Source organism: Triticum aestivum, chromosome 2D (assembly GCF_018294505.1).
Source record: "Triticum aestivum cultivar Chinese Spring chromosome 2D, IWGSC CS RefSeq v2.1, whole genome shotgun sequence".
NCBI classification, from domain to species: Eukaryota; Viridiplantae; Streptophyta; class Magnoliopsida; order Poales; family Poaceae; genus Triticum; species Triticum aestivum.
The window spans coordinates 649890312-649913887 of NC_057799.1; the positions used below are offsets into that span (position 1 = coordinate 649890312).

The following is a 23576-nucleotide window of genomic DNA, read 5'->3' on the forward strand; positions in this document are numbered from 1 at the left end:
TGTCCATGATCTGCCCCCCCCCCCCCTCCACGGATGGATGTCGAAGCAATTTGCGGGTCAGCGTTGCGTTGAAGATGTCTTAAGCAAATGGTTCGGGTCAATTTTTGGGTGGCCTCACTAGTCACTCAGGGTGTGTTTGATAGAGTGCATGGAGGGTGCACGAGCTCAAAAGTTCCCTTCTCGACGCACTTTTTAGGTGTTTGGTAGACTGCACGGGGCCTCCTCGGGATGCACGTGATCAGCACAAATACCCTCATAGCATGCACGAAGAGAAAACACCCCAGCAGTCGTTCGCTGGTCAGCATGCATGAGCGAAGCGAGCGACGACGTGTTCTAAAAAATGTTCGGAATTTCTAAAAAAAATTAGAAAATGTACAAAATATCAAAAATTGTTCAGATTTTTAAAAATTGTTAACATTTTCAAATATTTTCCAAATTTTCCAAATTCGTTAAAGTTTTTAAAAACAGTCCAGAATTTTTAAAAAAAAATAAAAAATACCAGAATTTGGTTAAATTTTCAAATAATGTTTGGATTTAAAAAAAGAAGAATTTAAAAAATTGTTTATATTTTTTAAAATATCGGATAAAAATGATTTTAAAATTATTTCCAATTTTATAAAAGTTTAAACTTTCAAAATTTGTTTAGATTTTCATAAAAACTTCAGGATTTCAAAAAAATGTTTAAATTTTCAAAAAAGTTATTTTTAACATGTTAAATTGTTCAATTTTTTTGAAAACATTCTTCACTCATTTGAAAATACCGGTTGTTACCACCGACATGTCTAAACAGATGCGAGCTGCCAAACAGAATCTCAACTTAGCATGTCTAAGCACACACAAACCGCTAGCAAGCAACAGCAAATGCATGTACTTAGCATGTCTTACTACCCGCAAAAAAAGAGAGCATGCCATACTACCATCCAGTTCGGCCTTTTTTTCCTAGGGGTAGTTCTAGTACGGACTTGCCTTTTTGGTGAGGGCATTGCTGTGCATGGGCCGTGCGATGCTTGCAGCCCAGCAGCAGACCGAGCAGCGAGCCAGCAGGTACGTGGACGTGTCAGCCAGGAGCGGATGACGAGGATTGACCGGTGGAGAGACGTGGCACTGGATGGACGGTGGGTCCCACGGCCGTTCCATGACCTTTTTTTTTCCCCGGGGTGGCCGTTCCATGACCTACCGGAAGAGAAAAAGGAAGCAAAATATCTTTTTAAGGAAGTCCATTAATGCTTGCGGTGTTGTTTGGCATCGCCACACCCACCCAACCCCAAGTGTCCATGGTTTCACCCATGCCAAAGCCTCGATCCTCCCTCCCACTCCCAGACCTGGAAAGACAGAGAGAGCATCGATCTTCAGCACATTGGTACGAGCGCCTGACACGCCACAAACAAATTCATACGAGCACCCGCATGCAAACACAAGAAATGCGCACAGATTCTTTTCTTTTTAAAACAAACATCTGCCAACATAATGAAAATAACTCCCTCGATTTCTAAATACTCCTATAAAACCAATGTCAAGACGCATCTAAAGATATTGGTTTCATATTTTGAATTTTGATATTTTTTCTTACATGGTTGGTCAAACTTTACGAAGTTTGACTTCGGACAAATTTTATATGCAAACTAAAAAGAAACGGAGGGAGTAAGTCTTAAGCTTCAATCGTTGAAACTTACGATTTTTCAACTGAAACTTGCGATTTTCTCGCTCACTCTTACCAACTTTCATAGATTAAATTTTAAGACCTTTTTGTTGTCGCAAAAATCGTGATTTTATCTGTCGCTCGTAGTAAGTTTCAAGACCTCAAACCTAACATTTATTTTTAAAAAAATTCAAAAACATATTTAAAATGGTTCTTATTTGAAAGCCTTCATCACGAGAAACACAAATATGAAAACAAAACTTAGTTTGGACTTTTCATTTAAAAAATATAAAAATTGAAAATTGAAAGCCAAAAATTAAAACATGCGTGAGGGACTCGATGCCCTGAGACATGCGTGCCACAAATCTTGTCCCACACTGATAAGAGACATCACCACAACATCTATATATGAAACGCCGGTTTTATCGGTCATGCTACCGAGCCACCAATATCCGGTTATTTAGAGTACTGGCAGAACCAAGACCATGTCATGTCAACGTGATAAACACCATTAATAAACGACACCAAAGTATCAACTGAGTTCTACATCACAACGAGGCGCCTCCGACAACAATCCCATAGATAAGAGGCGTTACCCCGAGCATTTCTTAGACGTTGTAGTTCCTACTGGCAACGACCGCCGGAAGATCGGCATCTAAATTAGAAACGGCAGTATGTTACCTATTCGTCGGAAACATCTGATGGACGAAGATACCAGCTTCCACAGATACATTTGCTTCGGAACAAGACCACTAGCTAGGGCGGCGAATCCTCTGAGCCAATGTTAGGCAGTTGAAAATGTGTTTCTCTAATGGTTCCATTTATTCGAGCGTTCCGTTCCACTTTGAAACTCTGTTTATTATCAATTTTCATATTAAAAGATATATCATAGAAAGATGATGTCGAAAATACTCGGAGATGGCAAATATTCGGATCTAACACCGAGGGCTGGAGGACACTCCAACCTAACGCGAGGCATCATTCCTCACGATGTCCCGGCCAAGGGGTCTCTTACCAGGTTGGTTCCCGACCAGGTGAGCCGGAGTGAGGACCCTAGGTCGGTTTTGTCTTGGGCCACTTTGGGCGACCCATGACGGACTGTACAAACACTCTGGAAGACTTGGCGTACAAGACTAGACGATGAAGTTGTGGAGGACTCTACCTCTCTCGATGTAGCCGACTAGGATATGTAACCCTAGGACCCCAGATGTATTCTATAATACGGGGTCAGACTGGTCATAGAACACATTACAACCCTTTTTGTATTCACGTGTACTTTATACATACCCAACGCAATATACACGAGCAGGACGTGGAGTATTATCTCCTCCGTGAGAGTCTGAATCTGGGTAAAACCTTGCTTTCTCTTACTATCCATTTACATCTGCCGGTAAGTTGCTAAGCTTAGAAAATACCCCTGGTCCTTTTTCTTTTCTTTTTTGAGATGGCCTCAGGCCATTTACATTCTACCAACAAGTTTTTTTTTAAAGATCAAGCCAGGTATGTTTTTTTTCTTTTTTTGAGAATCATCAAGCCAGTAATTTGCTGAGCTATGCTTCTCCAGCGGGCTCTACTTTGCATGGGCCGTGTGAAGCTTGCGGCCCAGCGGCAGATCGTTTGCGTTTGGGCCAGGCAGGTACGTGTCAGACGACCGACTGACCAGTGGCGACACGTAGCAATGTTTGGCCGGTGGGTCCCACCTCGGCCATTCCAGAAAAAGAAATCATCTTGTGTTTAAGGAAGCCCATTAATGCTTGCGGTATTAATTTGTTTGGCACACGGTGCGGTGCCGTGCGTCGTCACGCCCCAACTGTCCATCGTACTTCTACTTTCACGTTTGAGTTTGACCCATGCTCCACAGCCTCGATCCTTCCCCACATAAAATTGAGCGTCTGTCTCGATGCCTTCTTCAGACACATTGGCACTGTTTGGGCCTGGCACGCCAGAAAGTCTTCCCACACATATTGTCCGTTGAACTTCATCCAACAATATACGTGCGTGAATGGCCTGCCTTCAATCCTGTAGTATGTTTGGGCAACGCGTACAATCTATACAACGTGTAGAGTAACATTGAGCGAATGAGTGAATTAAACAACACGAAGAGCAACGGAAAGCAAAACTTACAATCTCCAGGATTGACGATGGCCACTCATGTAACCGCGCCGCAAAACTTCATGACAGAGTTGCAGATGGTGTGCCATCAATGCAATATCGACTTCACGTTGTGTCACTAGATGATGTGTATGTTGTAGGGCGCGAAGTACTTCGGTACATGAAAGGAACCATGCACGCGCTGCCAAAAGATCAAACCTCTTGAATTCCTGCCTACAAAGTCCATAGATACGGCTAACCAGACATCGCACAATAACTCATCCTCCTTCACCGAGATACCCACCATCATGCTTACTCTTGAAAACAAACAAGAAGTTCGAAAAAAGGCTCAATGGCATTTGACCAAACACTTGTCGGATGTGGTGTCCGCCATGGACGTTGTCGGCTAGGGGCGGATGGTACCTGGTTGTGGAAGGATCCTGGGTGGACAGTAACATAGTCCAAGGAGGGCAAGCGTGTTGGTGGGGGCTGCGTGTTGGGAATCGTGGCATAATTTTAAAATTTTCCTACGCTCACCAAGATGCATCTATGGAGTCTACTAGCAACGAGGGGAAAGGAGTGGATCTACATACCTTTGTAGATCGCGAGCGGAAGCGTTCCAATGAACGTGGATGACGGAGTCGTACTCGCCGTGATCCAAATCACCGATGACCGAGTGCCGAACGTACAGCACCTCCGCGTTCAACACACGTACGGTGCAGCGACGTCTCCTCCTTCTTGATCCAGCAAGGGCGGAGGAGAGGTTGATGGAGATCCAACAGCACGACGGCGTGGTGGTGGATGTAGCGGCTCTCCGGCAGGGCTTCGTCGAGCTTCTGCGAGAGAGAGAGAGGTGTTGCAGGGGAGGAGGGAGGCGCCAAAGGTTGTTGTGTACTGCCCTCCCTCCCCCCCCTTTATATAGGCCCCTGGGGGGGTGCGCCAGCCCTAGGAGATGGGATCTCCAAGGGGGGGGGCGGCGGCCAAGGGGGGAAGGGGTTGCCTTGCCCCCCAAGGCAAGGGGGAACTCCCCCCTAGGGTTCCCAACCCTAGGCGCATGGGGGGGAGGCCCAAGGGGGCGCCCCAGCCCACTAGGGGCTGGTTCCCTTCCACTTTCAGCCCATGGGGCCCTCCGGGATAGGTGGCCCCACCCCGTGGACCCCCGGGACCCTTCCGGTGGTCCCGGTACAATACCGATAACCCCCGAAACTTTCCCGGTGGCCGAAACTGGACTTTCTATATATAATTCTTCACCTCCGGACCATTCCGGAACCTCTCGTGACGTCCGGGATCTCATCCGGGACTCCGAACAACTTTCGGGTTTCCGCATACATATATCTCTACAACCCTAGCGTCACCGGACCTTAAGTGTGTAGACCCTATGGGTTCGGGAGACATGCAGACATGACCGAGACGCCTTTCCGGTCAATAACCAACAGCGGGATCTGGATACCCATGTTGGCTCCCACATGTTCCACGATGATATCATCGGGTGAACCACGGTGTCGAGGATTCAATCAACCCGTATGCAATTCCCTTTGTCAATCGGTATGTTACTTGCCCGAGATTCAATCGTCGGTATCCCAATACCTAGTTCAATCTCGTTACCGGCAAGTCTCTTTACTCGTACCGCAATGCATGATCCCGTGACTAACGCCTTAGTCACATTGAGCTCATTATGATGATGCATTACCGAGTGGGCCCAGAGATACCTCTCCGTCACACGTAGTGACAAATCCCAGTCTCGATCCGTGCCAACCCAACAGACACTTTCGGAGATACCCGTAATGCACCTTTATAGTCACCCAGTTACGTTGTGACGTTTGGCACACCCAAAGCACTCCTACGGTATCCGGGAGTTGCACGATCTCATGGTCTAAGGAAAAGATACTTGACATTGGAAAAGCTCTAGCAAACGAAACTACACGATCTTTTATGCTATGCTTAAGTTGGGTCTTGTCCATCACATCATTCTCCTAATGATGTGATCCCGTTATCAATGACATCCTATGTCCATAGTCAGGAAACCATGACTATCTGTTGATCAACGAGCTAGTCAACTAGAGGCTTACTAGGGACAGGTTGTGGTCTATGTATTCACACATGTATTACGATTTCCGGACAATACAATTATAGCATGAATAATAGACTATTATCATGAACACAGAAATATAATAATAACCATTTATTATTGCCTCTAGGGCATATTTCCAACAGTCTCCCACTTGCACTAGAGTCAATAATCTAGTTACATTGTGATGAATCGAACACCCATTGCGTCCTGGTGTTGATCATGTTTTGCCCTAGGGAGAGGTTTAGTCAACGGATCTGCTACATTCAGGTCCGTGTGTACTTTACAAATATCTATGTCTCCATTTTGAACACTTTCACGAATGGAGTTGAAGCGACGCTTCATATGCCTGGTCTTCCTGTGAAACCTGGGCTCCTTCGCAAGGGCAATAGCTCTAGTGTTGTCACAGAAGAGAGTCATCGGGCCCGACGCATTGGGAATCACCCCTAGGTCGGTAATGAACTCCTTCATCCAGATTGCTTCCTGTGCTGCCTCTGAGGCTGCCATGTATTCCGCTTCACATGTAGATCCCGCCACGACGCTTTGCTTGCAACTGCACCAGCTTACTGCTCCTCTATTCAAAATATACACGTATCCGGTCTGTGACTTTGAGTCATCCGGATCTGTGTCGAAACTAGCGTCGACGTAACCCTTTACGACGAGCTCTTCGTCACCTCCATAAACGAGAAACATATCCTTAGTCCTCTTCAGGTACTTCAGGATATTCTTGACCGCTGTCCAGTGTTCCTTGCCGGGATTACTTTGGTACCTTCCTACCAAACTTACGGCAAGGTTTACATCAGGTCTGGTACACAGCATGGCATACATAATAGACCCTATGACCGAGGCATAGGGGATGACACTCATCTCTTCTATATCTTCTGCCGTGGTCGGGCATTGAGCCGTGCTCAATTGCACACCTTGCAATACAGGCAAGAACCCCTTCTTGGACTGATCCATACTGAACTTCTTCAATATCTTGTCAAGGTATGTACTCTGTGAAAGACCAATGAGGCGTCTTGATCTATCTCTATAGATCTTGATGCCTAATATATAAGCAGCTTCTCCAAGGTCCTTCATTGAAAAACACTTATTCAAATAGGCCTTGATACTTTCCAAGAATTCTATATCATTTCCCATCAATAATATGTCATCCACATATAATATGAGAAATGCTACAGAGCTCCCACTCACTTTCTTGTAAACACAGGCTTCTCCATAAGTCTGTGTAAACCCAAACGCTTTGATCATCTCATCAAAGCGAATGTTCCAACTCCGAGATGCTTGCACCAGCCCATAGATTGAGCGCTGGAGCTTGCATACTTTGTTAGCATTCTTAGGATCGACAAAACCTTCCGGCTGTATCATATACAACTCTTCCTTAAGGAAGCCGTTAAGGAATGCCGTTTTGACGTCCATCTGCCATATCTCATAATCATAGTATGCGGCAATTGCTAACATTATTCGGACGGACTTCAGCTTCGCTACTGGTGAGAAAGTCTCATCGTAGTCAACCCCTTGAACTTGTCGATAACCCTTAGCGACAAGTCGAGCTTTGTAGATGGTCACATTACCATCCGCGTCCGTCTTCTTCTTAAAGATCCATTTGTTTTCTATGGCTCGCCGCTCATCGGGCAAGTCAGTCAAAGTCCATACTTTGTTTTCATACATGGATTCTATCTCGGATTTCATGGCTTCTAGCCATTTGTTGGAATCCGGGCCCGCCATCGCTTCTTCATAGTTCGAAGGTTCACCGTTGTCTAACAACATGATTTCCGGGACAGGGTTGCCGTACCACTCTGGTGCGGAACGTGTCCTTGTGGACCTACGAAGTTCAGTAACTTGATCCGAAGCTTCATGATCATCATCATTAACTTCCTCCCCAGTCGGTGTAGGTACCACAGGAACATTTTCCCGCGCTGCGCTACTTTCCGGTTCGGAAGGGGTGACTATCACCTCATCAAGTTCCACTTCCTCCCACTCAATTCCTTCGAGAGAAACTCCTTCTCCAGAAAGGACTCGTTCTTGGCAACGAAGATCTTGCCTTTGGATCTGAGGTAGAAGGTATACCCAATAGTTTCCTTAGGGTATCCTATGAAGACGCATTTTTCCGACTTGGGTTCGAGCTTTTCAGGTTGAAGTTTCTTGACATAAGCATCGCATCCCCAAACTTTTAGAAACGATAGCTTAGGTTTCTTCCCAAACCATAATTCATACGGTGTCGTTTCAACGGATTTCGACGGAGCCCTATTTAAAGTGAATGCGGCAGTCTCTAAAGCATAACCCCAAAATGAGAGCGGTAAATCGGTAAGAGACATCATAGATCGCACCATATCCAATAGAGTGCGATTACGACGTTCGGACACACCATTTCTCTGAGGTGTTCCAGGCGGCGTGAGTTCTGAAACTATTCCACATTTCCTTAAGTGTGTACCAAATTCGTGACTTAAATATTCTCCTCCACGATCTGATCGTAAGAATTTTATTTTTCTGTCACGTTGATTCTCAACCTCACTCTGAAATTCCTTGAACTTTTCAAAGGTTTCCGACTTGTGTTTCATTAGGTAGACATACCCATATCTACTTAAGTCATCAGTGAGAGTGAGAACATAACGATATCCTCCGCGAGCCTCAACACTCATCGGACCGCACACATCGGTATGTATGATTTCCAATAAGTTGGTTGCTCGCTCCATTGTTCCGGAGAACGGAGTCTTGGTCATCTTACCCATGAGGCATGGTTCGCACGTGTCAAATGATTCGTAATCAAGAGACTCCAAAAGTCCATCTGCATGGAGCTTCTTCATGCGCTTGACACCAATGTGACCAAGGCGGCAGTGCCACAAGTATGTGGGACTATCGTTATCAACTTTACATCTTTTGGTATTCACACTATGAACATGTGTAACATCACGTTCGAGATTCATCAAAAATAAACCATTGACCAGCGGGGCATGACCATAAAACATCTCTCTCAAATAAATAGAACAACCATTATTCTCGGATTTAAATGAGTAGCCATCTCGAATTAAACGAGATCCAGACACAATGGTCATGCTCAAAGCTGGCACTAAATAACAATTATTGAGGTTTATAACTAATCCCGTGGGTAGATGCAGAGGTAGCGTGCCGATGGCGATCACATCGACCTTGGAACCATTCCCGACGCGCATCGTCACCTCGTCCTTTGCCAGTCTCCGTTTATTCCGTAGTTCCTTGGGTGTTGCCGGCCTTCTTCTTGTCCGCTAAATATTTGGGGCAGTTCCGCTTCCAGTGACCACTTCCCTTGCAATAAAAGCACTCAGTCCCGGGCTTGGGTCCATTCTTTGACTTCTTCCCAGTAACTGGTTTACCGGGCGCGGCAACTCCCTTGCCGTCCTTCTTGAAGTTCTTCTTACCCTTGCCCTTCTTGAACTTGGTGGTTTTATTCACCATCAACACTTGATGTTCTTTTCTGATCTCCCCTTCCGCTGATTTCAGCATTGAATATACCTCGGGAATGGTCTTTTCCATCCCCTGCATATTGTAGTTCATCACAAAGCTCTTGTAGCTTGGTGGAAGCGACTGGAGGATTCTGTCAATGACCGCGTCATCCGGGAGATTAACTCCCAGCTGAGACAAGCGGTTGTGCAACCCAGACATTCTGAGTATGTGCTCACTAACAGAACTGTTCTCCTCCATTTTACAGCTGAAGAACTTGTCGGAGACATCATATCTCTCGACCCGGGCATGAGCTTGGAAAACTAGTTTCAGCTCCTCGAACATCTCATATGCTCCATGTTTCTCAAAACGCTTTTGGAGACCCGGTTCTAGGCTGTAAAGCATGCCGCACTGAACGAGGGAGTAATCATCAGCACGTGATTGCCAAGCGTTCATAACGTCTTGGTTCTGTGGGATTGGTGCATCACCTAGCGGTGCTTCTAAGACATAATCTTTCTTGGCTACTATAAGGATGAGCCTCAGGTTCCGGACCCAGTCCGTATAGTTGCTGCCATCATCTTTCAGCTTGGTTTTCTCTAGGAACGCGTTGAAATTGAGGACAACGTTGGCCATTTGATCTACAAGACATAGTGTAAAGATTTTAGACTAAGTTCATGATAATTGAGTTCATCTAATCAAATTATTAATGAACTCCCACTCAGACAGACATCCCTCTAGTCATCTAAGTGAAACATGATCCGAGCTCAACTAGGCCGTGTCCGATCATCACGTGAGACGGACTAGTCAAGATCGGTGAACATCTCCATGTTGATCGTATCTTCTATACGACTCATGCTCGACCTTTCGGTCCTCCGTGTTCCGAGGCCATGTCTGTACATGCTAGGCTCGTCAAGTCAACCTAAGTGTATTGCGCGTGTTCCGAGGCCATGTCTGTACATGCTAGGCTCGTCAACACCCGTTGTATTCGAACGTAAGAATCTATCACACCCGATCATCACGTGGTGCTTCGAAACGACGAACCTTCGCAACGGTGCACAGTTAGGGTGAACACTTTCTTGAAATTATTATAAGGGATCATCCTACTTGCTACCGTCGTTCTAAGCAAATAAGATGCAAAAATATGATAAACATCACATGCAATCAAATAGTGACATGATATGGCCAATACCATTATGCTCCTTTGATCTCCATCTTCGGGGCACCATGATCATCTTTGTCACCGGCATGACACCATGATCTCCATCATCATGATCTCCATCATTGTGTCTTCATGAAGTCGTCACGCCAACGATTACTTCTACTTCTATGGCTAACGTGTTTAGCAATAAAGTAAAGTAAATTACATGGCGTTATTCAATGACACGCAGGTCATACAAAATAATAAAGACAACTCCTATGGCTCCTGCCGGTTGTCATACTCATCGACATGCAAGTCGTGATTCCTATTACAAGAATATGATCAATCTCATACATCACATATATCATTCATCACATCTTCTGGCCATATCACATCACATAGCACATGCTGCAAAAACAAGTTAGACGTCCTCTAATTATTGTTGCAAGTTTTTACGTGGTTTGTAGGTTTCTAGCAAGAACGTTTCTTACCTATGTATGACCACAACGTGATTTGCCAATTTCTATTTACCCTTCATAAGGACCCTTTTCATCGAATCTGTTCCGACTAAAGTAGGAGAGACAGACACCCGCTAGCCACCTTATGCATCTTGTGCATGTTAGTCGGTGGAACCTGTCTCACGTAAGAGTACGTGTAAGGTCGGTCCGGGCCGCTTCATCCTACAATGCCACCGAAACAAGAAAAGACTAGTAGCGGCAAGAAGAATTGGCAAACTCAACGCCCACAACTACTTTGTGTTCTACTCGTGCATAGTAACTACGCATAGACCTGGCTCATGATGCCACTGTTGGGAATCGTAGCATAATTTTAAAATTTTCCTACGCTCACCAAGATGCATCTATGGAGTCTACTAGCAACGAGGGGAAATGAGTGGATCTACATACCCTTGTAGATCGCGAGCGGAAGCGTTCCAATGAACGTGGATGACGGAGTCGTACTCGCCGTGATCCAAATCACCGATGACCGAGTGCCGAACGTACAGCACCTCCGCGTTCAACACACGTACGGTGCAGTGACGTCTCCTCCTTCTTGATACATCAAGGGGGGAGGAGAGGTTGATGGAGATCCAACAGCACGACGGCGTGGTGGTGGATGTAGCGGCTCTCCGGCAGGGCTTCGCCGAGCTTCTGCGAGAGAGAGAGGTGTTGCAGGGGAGGAGGGAGGCGCCAAAGGCTGTTGTGTACTGCCCTCCCTCCCCCCTTTTATATAGGCCCCTGGGGGGGTGCGCCAGCCCTAGGAGATGGGATCTCCAAGGGGGGGGCGGCGGCCAAGGGGGGAAGGGGTTGCCTTGCCCCCCAAGGCAAGGGGGAACTCCCCCCTAGGGTTCCCAACCCTAGGCGCATGGGGGGAGGCCCAAGGGGGCGCCCCAGCCTACTAGGGGCTGGTTCCCTTCCACTTTCAGCCCATGGGGCCCTCCGGGATAGGTGGCCCCACCCCGTGGACCCCCGGGACCCTTCCGGTGGTCCCGGTACAATACCGATAACCCCCGAAACTTTTCCGGTGGCCGAAACTGGACTTCCTATATATAATTCTTCACCTCCGGACCATTTCGGAACCTCTCGTGACGTCCGGGATCTCATCCGGGACTCCGAACAACTTTCGGGTTTCCGCATACATATATCTCTACAACCCTAGCGTCACCGGACCTTAAGTGTGTAGACCCTACGGGTTCGGGAGACATGCAGACATGACCGAGACGCCTCTCCGGTCAATAACCAACAGCGGGATCTGGATACCCATGTTGGCTCCCACATGTTCCACGATGATATCATCGGGTGAACCACGGTGTCGAGGATTCAATCAATCCGTATGCAATTCCCTTTGTCAATCGGTATGTTACTTGCCCGAGATTCGATCGTCGGTATCCCAATACCTAGTTCAATCTCGTTACCGGCAAGTCTCTTTACTCGTACCGCAATGCATGATCCCGTGACTAACGCCTTAGTCACATTGAGCTCATTATGATGATGCATTACCGAGTGGGCCCAGAGATACCTCTCCGTCACACGGAGTGACAAATCCCAGTCTCGATCCGTGCCAACCCAACAGACACTTTCGGAGATACCCGTAATGCACCTTTATAGTCACCCAGTTACGTTGTGACGTTTGGCACACCCAAAGCACTCCTACGGTATCCGGGAGTTGCACGATCTCATGGTCTAAGGAAAAGATACTTGACATTGGAAAAGCTCTAGCAAACGAAACTACACGATCTTTTATGCTATGCTTAAGTTGGGTCTTGTCCATCACATCATTCTCCTAATGATGTGATCCCGTTATCAATGACATCCTATGTCCATAGTCAGGAAACCATGACTATCTGTTGATCAACGAGCTAGTCAACTAGAGGCTTACTAGGGACAGGTTGTGGTCTATGTATTCACACATGTATTACGATTTCCGGACAATACAATTATAGCATGAATAATAGACTATTATCATGAACACAGAAATATAATAATAACCATTTATTATTGCCTCTAGGGCATATTTCCAACACTGCGGACGCCCTATGATGCCTGGGCGGCTATTGGGGAGGTACAACGACAACGCCGGACGAGGAAGGTGCATATACAAAGCAAGGGGAAAGGGGCGGAGTGAAAAAAGTGGACCGAAAGGTGGGGTTTGAGTGGGCCGGGAGTGTCGAAGTCCTCCATGCGGCGGTCCGGATTCCAGCAAAGCCCCCCAGTTTACCTTCGGTTTGTGGGGAAACAGACGCCTGGACCGCTCCACAGACTGACGGGGCACCATGTTGGATGACAAAACACGTCCGAACAATACAATCTGGACGGATCCAAGCTATTGGAGGGCCAAAGCTGGAGATGCCCTAAGTAAACAAGAAATCCATACAAGTATCTCAGTAATAACAAAACAAAGGAGGTTCAAACAAACAAGATAAGCCTGCGCATACAAAACCCCTTCCCTCGAAGGACCTCATAAATAGCCGTGAATGTGATTAATACCGGTTTCAGCTGAATTTGTGTCGTCTATATCGACGACACCACGGATGTCCGCACCCGGGTTTGTATCGGTTAGGTCAGCATGATAAACACACAACGTTAAACATTGCCAAAAGTATCAACGGAATCCGCACGTCATGACAAGGCGCCTTTTGTACCTATCCCGTGGATAAGAGGCATTACCGGAGAATCTGTGAAACACCAGTTTTAATATGCAACAGGCAACCCAAAGATTGCTTCCAAATTACAAACGATAACATGTTGCCTCTTGGTCCCAAAAATCAGAAACGGACCGGTCTCCATGCATAAGTTTGCTTCGAATCCGAAAGAAGACACCCTAAGAACATCACTAATCATGCCAGAACGAGAGTCATACGAGCGTCCTAGGCAAATACGAAATGTGTACAAGTGATTTCTTCATCGGAGGACCTCATCGATCACCGTGGGCGGAATGATAAGGAAAGAAATACTTTCGTAACACGACATGATTTGTACACCTTGCATCAACAACATTGTCGGTATCCGCCTTCGTGTTCCTACCGCTGGCGTGACCGACGCCACCAATATCCGATTATTTAGAGCGGCGTCGGAACCAAGGCCAGGTCATGCCAACATGATAAGGGCGCACCAACACAGTTCCGCACCACGACAAGGGCGCCTCCGACAACAATCCCACAGATAAGAGGCGTTACCCAAGCATTTATCAGACGCCATAATTCCTACCGGCAACAGTCGCGTCAAGACCAACTTCTAAATTAAAAAATGGAAACGGCGATACGTTACCAATTTATCCAAAATATCTGGATGGACGAACTAGACCCCTAACCGGGGGCGCCGGATCCTCGGCGCTAGACCCCTAACAGGGGCGCCGGATCCTCGGGGCCAAAGTTAGGCAGTTGAAGATGCGCTCCGGTAATGGTTTCGGGTTTTCCGAGCATCTTTTCCCCTTCAACAAACTATGTTTCTTATCAGTTTTCAAGTAGGAAGATTATAACCATAAAAAATGAGATTGAAAATATTCGGAGACGGCAAAGACCCGGATCTATGAGGGAGGGGAGAGGCTCAAACCTAACACGAGGCATCGTTCCCCACATCGCCATTGTTGTTAACTACAAACACCCCGATGATTAAACTAATTAACCCATGTAATGTACTCTAATTTTGACGGTGATTATCGGTCCCTTATTACCAGTTTACCACGCACGGGGTCTGCAGTAAAAAAAGAAAGAAAAAGAAAACGGCAACTACACACGGGCCGCAGTAAAAACGAGAGGGTGTGTGGGTGTGGTTGTGCGTGTGCTCAAATAGGCAGAGGCAACCCCCCACTCACAAAGCAAACCCTCGCTCTCAAATCTCCTCGCTCCGCCTCCGCCTCCGGCCGCGCCGCCGCGCCGGGAGACCCGCCCCCTCCGACGAAGGACGCAAGCAGACGACGCTGCAGATGCAGATCTCGCCGCTCTGACCGAGAAACGCGCCGACGGACTGACCGAACGCTCGCCGAACGCATTTCGCCACGAATCCGCCGCCCCCCCGTCGGAGGAAAGGAGGAGTCTTTCCCGTCCGCCCGCCCCTCCTAGGGCCCGATGCACCCGAGGTCGCGCATTCGCGGACGCGAGCCGCCGCCGCCGCCCCCGCCGTCATCGGGAGGACGATACCGCCGACGGTCCCCGCCCCTGCCGCCGCCCTCCCCGCGGCCGCAGCACCACCAGCGCCGGGCCCCGCCGCGGCGCAGCAGCCCCGAACGGCCGCCCCCGCGCCGCCTGCTGGCGTTGGACGAGAAGCCCCTCCCGCCGCCGGCGGCCGCGCTCGTCGTCGCCGCCGAACGGCGCTGGCGCAACGACGTGCTCCTCGAGGCCGGCCGCCTGGCCGCCCACTACCTGGTCGCGCAGGGCGTCCTCCCCGACCACGTTCTCCACGCCCGGGAAGACCCCAGCCCCAAGCACCACCACGTTCTCCACGCCAGGGACGACCCCATCCCCAGCCCCCGCCCCGAGATCTCCGCCCCCGCCGGCTACGCCAGGAAGAGGGATGACGACGGAGACGACCCCAGATGGCGGAGGAACGGAGGAGGCGGCGGCGGCGCCGACTGGGGCCGCGACAAGAGGGACGAGGACGACTGCGCCAGGCTAGCCCGGGCCAAGTCGGGCTGGGACCGGAGGACCCAGAGCTTTGACGGAAGACGCAGGTACAACGAGGGCGATGGCGGACGCGGTGCTGGCGGTGATGCCGACCGGGGCGTTCGCCGGAGCCACCCGTACGACGAGAAGAGGAGACCCGCCATGTCACGCTCCTACTCTCAGAACGACCGCCGGGCCTCCAGCGACGACCGCCGGCCACCCCCCATCGATGACCGCCGGCCCTCTGTTGACCGCAGACTGGACCGGAAGCGGAGGAGCAGAAGCCGGAGTAGAAGCCGGAGCCGGAGCCGGAGCAGAACCAGGCCCAGGAGCTCTTACAGTGGCGGCCGGAGGGATCCAGACTGGCGACCACGCGGTGGTGATTTCGATCAGCCACGCAGTGGCGATCTGGATCAGAGCAAGGTGCCAGCAGAGCCTGGAACTGTTGCCAGCCGCGACGGTGATGTGGGCGGCGATGATGTCGATAAACTGCCAAGGGATCCAAAGATTGTTCGCTCGGAGGTGGTGATGGTGGAGGCGAATGACGGTGCCAGCCATGAAGATGAAGCTGCGGTGGAACCAGAGCATGATGGTGCCAGGCATGAGGATGAAGAGGCAGAGTATGAGTATGAAGAGGTGGTGGAATCAGATGATCATGGTGAAGATGATGATGGTGTCACCTATGAATATGAAGAGATGGAAACAGAGGACAATGGTCAGGACGATGAGGCTGCTGCTGTTGCTGGCTTGAATGATGCAGATGCTGCTGAAATAAATGCCAGCCACCAACTGCCCATGGTGGATGTTCATCCATCAGAGCCTGCTGAGGAACCGGCGCACACGCAGCCCCAGCTCAGCGACGTCGAGGAGGCCACGGAGGCGGGCGTTGCGCGTGCGGATGCATGCCTGATTGAACCAGTGGCTGACAGCAGTGGTTGTTCTGAAGTTAGAGGTGAAACGGAGGCTCCGCAAAGTCAACCTGAAACTGAACTTCACGTTAGAGATGAAATGGAGGCTCCGCAGAGCGAACTTGGAACTGAACTTCAAGTTAGAGGTGAAATGGAGGCTCTGCAGAGTGAACATGAAACTGAACTTCAAGTTGCAGGTGAAATGGCGGCTCCGCAGAGTGAAGTTGAAACTGGACTTCAAGTTGCAGGTGAAATGGCGGCTCCTCAAAGTGAGCCTGAAGCTGAACTTCAAGTTGCAGGTGAAATGGAGGCTCCTCAAAGTGAACCTGAAACTGAACTTCAAGTTGCCGATGAGATGGAGGCTCCGCAAAGTGAACTTGAAACAGAACTTCAAGTTGCTGATGAGATGGAGGCTCCGCAAAGTGAACTTGAAACAGAACTTCAAGTAGCAGGTGAGATGGAGGCTCCGCATAGTGAACTTGGAACTGAACTTCAAGTGGCAGGTGAAATGGAGGCTCCGCAAATTGAACCTGGGACTGAACTTCAAGTGGCAGGTGAAATGGAGGCTCCGCGAAGTGAACTTGGAACTGAACTTCAAGTGGCAGGTGAAATGGAGGCTCTGCAAAGTGAACCTGAAACTGAACTTGTCGAGGAAAATCCACAAATAGAAATTGAGCATGGAACTGAACTTCAAGTGGCAGGTGAAATGGAGGCTCTGCAAAGTGAACCTGAAACTGAACTTGTCGAGGAAACTCCACAAATGGAAATTGAGCATGGAACTGAACTTCAAGTGGCAGGTGAAGTGGAGGCTCTGCAAAGTGAACTTGAAACTGAACTTGTCGAGGAAACTCCACAAATGGAAATTGAGCTTGGAACTGAACTTCAAGTGGCAGGTGAAATGGAGGCTCCGCAAACTGAACATGAATCTGAACTTGTCGAGGAAACAACACAAATTGAAATTGAAGCTGCTGATGGCGATCCTACTAGAGATGAAGAAGAGCTGCCGGCTTGGTATCAAATTTTTGACCTCAATGTCGACGGAACTCGTGAGAGCTGTGAAGTGACTGAGATTCCCGGTGATCCTCCTGAAGAACATGCTTCTGATTCTCTGCCTGATTTAGTTGGTCAGCTGAGCCAGCAAGCATACTGTGATCCTCCAGATACTCAAGTTCAAGATAAACGTGCAGATGAAAACCAACAGTTCGAGGATGATCAGGTGCTTCTAAATCAGGGTATTGGCATGCATGATTTGGATAGGAACTACCAGAACAGTGAGCAGATGCTTATAAATCAGATAGCCGATGAGCATGAACAGGGTGATCAACAGCTGGAGGGCGAGCAAATAATTTTAAGCAATGAGGGAGCAATGCTAAAGCAAGATGCGGAGGAGCAGGTGGAGAATGAGCAGTTGCTACCTGATCGTGCTACAGACGTTAATCACCAGATAAAGGAGGAGCAAATGCTTCTAGATCATGTTACAGTTGTGCATGACTTGGATCATTGTGATCTGAACGGTGAACAGATGCTACTAACAGATGATTCAGTTAATAAATCTGCAGTTGATGGGGGCCAGTTGAAGGATGGGCAAATGGACCGGGCTGCAAAGAGACAAGCTACACTTCGCAGCCTGGACAATGGCCAAATGATGATTCCTATAATTAATTTGGATGACGACGACGATGATGATGATTATGCAGAGCAGCCTGGTACCAGAGAATTCTTAGAGCCCAAGTAAGCTTTTTTAGATCATTTTTTTGTCGCAAATCTCAGGGGGGGGAGAGGGCAACCTTTTACATTTGAACATGTCCACTATACAGAAGTGATGCCTTACACGTGGATAATTTTCTGCCAGAACGTATGTGTTCTCAAGACGAGCAAGCCGCAAGCTTTCCTGACCATCAGACTAACATCCCAGCATCTTCTTCATCGGTTCCACCACATTCCGGGAATAGGTGGACTGGGATGGGAGCTGTCAATGCACAGGTGAGATGGCTGTTTTGAAAGAATATATATGTGCCCTCATTTTTGTTCATTATTCTTCGTGCAGCTAGTAAAGCATCTAGCTAGAAAGGGGAACTGTTACTGTACAACTTGCCTTAATACTAGGGTTCCACTTCTCACCAATGATTTGCCCATATAGTCACATGCTCAAGGGTTAATTACCAAATCAGTCTGTTCTTGCTCTTATTGGCATTTGTCAATACCACACTCGTCATTGTTCTTCTCTAACTGCGATCCGCAGCATTGCATTTCTGTCCTGTATTCATACCTTTTTGTCGTTATCTCTTTAAGTAAAATATTGAAACAGATTTCTCATTTCACTAGGGAATTCCCAGTGATGATGGCGTCCTATATGGTGGTGCGTTTGACAAGATACCATTAGGTAAGCTCTCCCACTTCTGGAAATGTGCAAATTTCCTTTCCCAGCTTTTATGTTTGTTCTTGCTGAAACTGGAGCGTTGCCAGCCTGGTTTGTCTCAAATTTTTACCATATATATATATATATGTGGATGAAGCTTGTGTAGATTAGTTAACTTGTGGGTGCACATTCCTGGCTGCTCGATTAATATGTATGCTGATATTCCGTTGAACTTTTGGACCAAGCCACATATGCATGATAGCTGGCATGCATGGGCACTAGCTGCCTGTACGGCTGTACCAGAGCAGTCGAGGGCTATAGGATTATTTGAATATTTTTTTGAAATGGTTCCCAGAGTCATTTGCATGCCCACATGGACTACAGCAGCATCATGTCATTTAGTGATATAAGCGCAGGCCATTTCTTTAGGTGGACCGACTATTTTCCATTATTTTCTGTTTATATGAAAACCATGTTTTATTTGGATAGGAATATGAATACCATGTTATTCTTTTACAGAGCACGTTTTCAGTTCCATACACAGACATTGCTCTTTTTCTGCTTAGTCTGTATGTCTTATAATGGGGCTGCACCATATCCCCCATTCGATGATCTATATTTTTCTTTCCATACCTGGTGACTAGTTTGCCTATCGTCAGTCTTGGCTTTCTTCCTGGGTTCCTGTACGTTTACCGGTGCCAACTTACTGAAACAACTCTACAGTTATGTTTGTTCATGTATCCTGCATGCTATGTTTAACTGAACTTACCATGGGATGCGGTAGCTAGTTTCTTCAAATCTTGTTTCTGCCAGGGTGCTGCAACTATGTTATCTCCTATTTTCAGGCCATGTTTACCGCTTACTGAAACAACTTTTGTTGTAGTTTTTTCCATGCTCTGTGACTAGTTTGTCAATCATGAATCTTGGCTTTCTTCCAGTGTTACCTGTGCCAACAGCACATATGCTTGTTCATTTCTTGTCCATGCTTTATTCAACTGAACCGAACCTACAGATTTGCTTTGCTGCTAGTTATTTCAGGCCATGTCTTTCACTTAAATAACTTTTTTCCTTGTTAATTTTTTGGCCAGAAGTGATCAATGTGTGGGACCTGCCATCAACGGAGCTGGGGAAATCCTGATGAGTTGCCATGCTGTGTTGTACGTGCGTGCGCGAGTGCGCTCGCTTTGGCTCCAGCTTACTGTCTGTCTGTTGTTGGTTATCGTGGACCGTTGAAGGCCGGGCGCTGGAGCCGGTCGACCGGTCGCTGTTGATCTGTACTATGTGGTCTTATGCTAGGTAGAGTTTAGTTGTCTTGTTGTTAGATGATCCCGGGTAGAGTTGAAAGAAGTCACATTTCCTTGCTGGTCCAGGAAGAAGTGTCTGGTGGTGCCAACTCTGGTACAGGGTAAGCAAGCACTACCCTGTAGCTTGGCTTGTTGACAGCCAGCCGCTCCTCCTCCTACAAGTTTTGACTGCAAAATGATACCGAGTCCTGTTGGTCTAACCAACCGTTATGTTGCGTGTTGCTCTCCTCCTGATTCACCTTGCCAAGTGCTGCGAAAAGGGCACCGGAGGCTCTGCTCCTACAGTTTTGGCTGCAAAATGTAGTAGGAGTCTTGTTCATCTAACCTCCTGATGCACCTTGCGAACCGGGCCATTGGTGTGAGAGGTTCATGAGCTCCTCCTGATTCAGCTTGCCAAGTGCCAAAAAAGAAGCGTGCTGGAGACCTGGCCTGCTTGCGGCTGATGCCGAGATAGATGGCCAAACAGAAGAGAAGAAGAAAGGTGGCAATGAATGAATGAGTGAGTGATAATTTGCTTGGTGTGTTCCAGCACCAGCCTAACAAGATAACATTTGTCGGGCGTTTTTCCTTGCTCCCTGTCCCTGATTTGAGAGGAACAGTACTCTGCTGCTGCAATGCCATTGTGATGGAAGATGATTTTTTTTTTCTCTGAACTGATGCGAGGCAAGATGTTGGTGGTGGCAGGGTAAGAAGGTCTGCTGTGCTGTATAGCAACCAACTGTCTGAATTATTACTGAATCGTGTTGGACCAAAACCAAACCAAATCATACCTTCTTGGGAATTCACAGGGATTCAATCTGGTGTTAATGAGACTACCGTGTTAGCGACGTGCCGAGACGCGTATTCTGCTCTATCAGTATGCATGTATGCATATCTTTTTTTAGGGTACATATGTATGTATGCATATCTATCCTGCAAGAATGACTTGTCCATTGATCGGCCCATGGTATAATTCACAAGGCAAAAAAAAAAGAAGAAATGTATATATTTTTTAAAAAATACCCTGTGATCCATTCTTCTTTTTTATTGATGGGCTGTGATCGATTCTGCACTTGTTCTCTTCGCGGAAATCAAGTCTGGGTGGCCCGCTTGCTGGATCAGAGTAGCTAAGAGCATCTCCAGCCGCGCCCCCAACAAGGCCCCCCAGGCGACTTTTCGGCCGCCGGCGCTAAAAAATCGGCCCAGTCGCGTCGCCAAAGGCCCAATTTTCGCCCGCTCGGGTCGAAATTGGCGCCGGCGGACCCAACCCAAACCCGGCGTGCTGGGGGACGCTCGGGGGTGCCGGGCGAATTGTTTTTGGCGCGAAAGAGCCGCGGGCCCTCCTTGCCAGCGACTCGTCTCGCTTCTCGCCGCTTCGTCGTCCTCATCTCCTCGTTTCCCGCGGCGAATTAATGCCAAAGCTGCCGCGCCGGCCAGCCTCCGCCATTGATGCCTCACGGGCGGCGCAGTGAAGGCGTGACGACGCGCGTCCCCGCGCATGCCACGTGTAAACGCGGCGACCACGCGTGCGCGGCGCCTCCGCCTATATAAGCCAACCCCCAGCGCGCCGGTGGCACGCACAGAGTCTCCACCGCCGACGAGCCCTCTCTCCCCCCTTCCTCCCTCTCCTCTCGCCGTCTCCAGTTCAAAGAATGGCCGAACGCTTCCCAGGCGACGGCGCGGCGGCGAACGGCTTCGGCCGCCGCCACCTTCACGAGGACGAAGCTCGGCTCCTCTTCGAGGCCGAGTACCCGGTCCCGCCGGACATGCGGGTGCCCGGGGCGTGGAGAATCAGCGCCGGCGGGGTCCCGGTGCCACCACCGCCCACCGGGGCGGCGCGGCGTGCGGAGATCGCGCGTATCCGCGCCTCCATGCCGCGGGCGGCGAGGGAGGGGCCACGCTATGTCCCCGACAGCCCGCTCTGGGAGCCGTACTTCCGCCGCCGTCACGCCGAGCAGCTCGAGGCCACCAACGGCGTCGTGCCCTCCGGCAGGCTCAACTCCGAGGGGCGGCGCCGATGGTGGGGCGTGGCCGGCCGCACGCTGGAGCCCGTCCTCGAGTACATCGAGGGCGGCAACACGCCGAGGCTGGAGTACCCTGCCCCCCCGTCCTTCTCTCGCCGCTGTGGGAGCTCGTGGACGCCGAGGCGCATGGACCCCGGGGCGTCCTCCTCCTTGTCCGGTCGGTCGACCGGCTCTCCCTGCCTCCGCCCCGTCAAGCCGGAGCCCCAGGACACGCCTGTCAGCCGGCGCACCCGCAGCTCCGGTGTCCACATCGCCGACTCCACCCCCGCCTCTGGCCGCCTCGTCCTCGTCGCGCCCAAACCAGAGCCCAGCCTCCCCCCGGAGTACGAGGAGATAGCCCGGCGCGGCTTCTCCGACGAGGACGCCCTACGGTGGGCGCGCGACGACTACCTCCGCGACGAGATGGTCCGGCAGCGCCGGGCCCTAGAGGAGATAGTCGCCCGCAAACGTGGGCGCGAGGACGAGCACGACGTCGTGATCCTCGACAGCGACGACGACGAGGACGGCCCCGGACCGTCCAACCCGCCGCGCCAATCGGGGGAGGGCTGCAGCAGGGACGGCGGCCGCGGCGGAGGCGACGACGACGACGACGACGGCGGCGGCGACTACACGTGGTTCTACAGCCTCCTCGGCATGTAGACCTGCAAGGGCGGCGGGCGGCGAGGAGCGGCGAGGGAGACGGCGAGGAGCAGACTAGTAGCGTTTTTTTTTCTTTTTTGTAAAATATTTTAAATATGAACGAACTCGCCGAAGTTTGGTTTAATTTGCGCCGTGTTTGTGATAAAATTTAAGGTTTTAAAAAAACGTGTGTGCCGCGACTGGGGGCATCACGCCCCCAGCACACGGTTTAGCGCCGGTGCGCCTTCAGGGGGCGATTTTTAGCGCCTCCTGAAGGGCCAACGGCTGGAGATGCTCTAACGAACGAGCTCAGAGAACGCCCGCGGCTGCCTGCGTTTTAGTCCCACATCGGAGAGGCGGGCGAATGGGTTCCACTTTATAAGAGCAGCAGGCGAATCTTAGAATGTGCTCCAATGGAAGCACACCCGACAAGGCATGAGCCAGATCAGGCTCCTGCCGTGGCGGTGGCATGTGCGGTATGCACATTTAGCAACATAAAGAAAAAAATCATGGAATTATGAAACCCAGTCACCACCACCGTGTGTGATGACATATGCGCTTGGCTATTTATTTTTTTGCAGCTGCAATTGTTTTTGCCATCGTGTCAGCCGTGTCGGGAAAAACAGCGCCGGCCTGAAGTAAGACGGCCGTGCGGGGCTCGGGTGCGAGCTCGAGGAAGACGACGATGGCGGTCGTTGCTCATCTTTTTTCAAACCGGGATCCCCCACCTTTCTGTTACTTGGATAACATAAATACAGAGTCTTTCAGATAGCAAGATACACATGAGGAGAAACAAGTCACATTTCCTTGCTGGTTCAGGAAGAAGAGGCTGGTGCCTCCCCTGTAGCTTGATGGTCAGCATCTCCTCTGTTGTTGGTCTAACCAACCGTTATGTTTCGTGTTGCGCTCCTCCTCATCAACCTTGCGAAG

General features: G+C 49.5%; 1 protein-coding gene across 4 annotated transcripts; it reads left to right on the plus strand.

Annotated features, from left to right (window-relative positions):
- The first annotated feature begins 14643 nt into the window (after window positions 1–14643).
- LOC123055386 (uncharacterized) lies at window positions 14644–20674 on the plus strand. 4 transcript variants are annotated; one of them, XM_044479388.1, is made up of 4 exons: window positions 14644–18093; window positions 18180–18345; window positions 18688–18745; window positions 19810–20674. In XM_044479388.1, exons 1-4 carry the CDS (start codon window positions 14921–14923, stop codon window positions 19857–19859), a joined length of 3447 nt encoding a protein of 1148 aa, XP_044335323.1. In that variant the 5' UTR covers window positions 14644–14920; the 3' UTR covers window positions 19860–20674. The 4 variants fall into 4 exon arrangements, with proteins under 4 accessions (XP_044335323.1, XP_044335324.1, XP_044335325.1 ...); XM_044479389.1 differs by having other exon boundaries at window positions 19813–20674; XM_044479390.1 differs by having other exon boundaries at window positions 14645–18093; window positions 18215–18345.
- Window positions 20675–23576: the final 2902 nt, after the last annotated feature.

What these genes read in the sequence shown, in the direction of transcription:
- LOC123055386 (XM_044479388.1), top strand. Translation starts at nt 14,921, where the DNA reads ATGCACCCGAGGTCGCGCATTCGCGGACGCGAGCCGCCGCCGCCGCCC. An exon ending in TGGGAGCTGTCAATGCACAG is followed by an intron (nt 18,346 to 18,687) that starts GTGAGATGGCTG and finishes TCATTTCACTAG; the next exon opens with GGAATTCCCAGTGATGATGG. An exon ending in GTTTGACAAGATACCATTAG is followed by an intron (nt 18,746 to 19,809) that starts GTAAGCTCTCCC and finishes TTTTTTGGCCAG; the next exon opens with AAGTGATCAATGTGTGGGAC.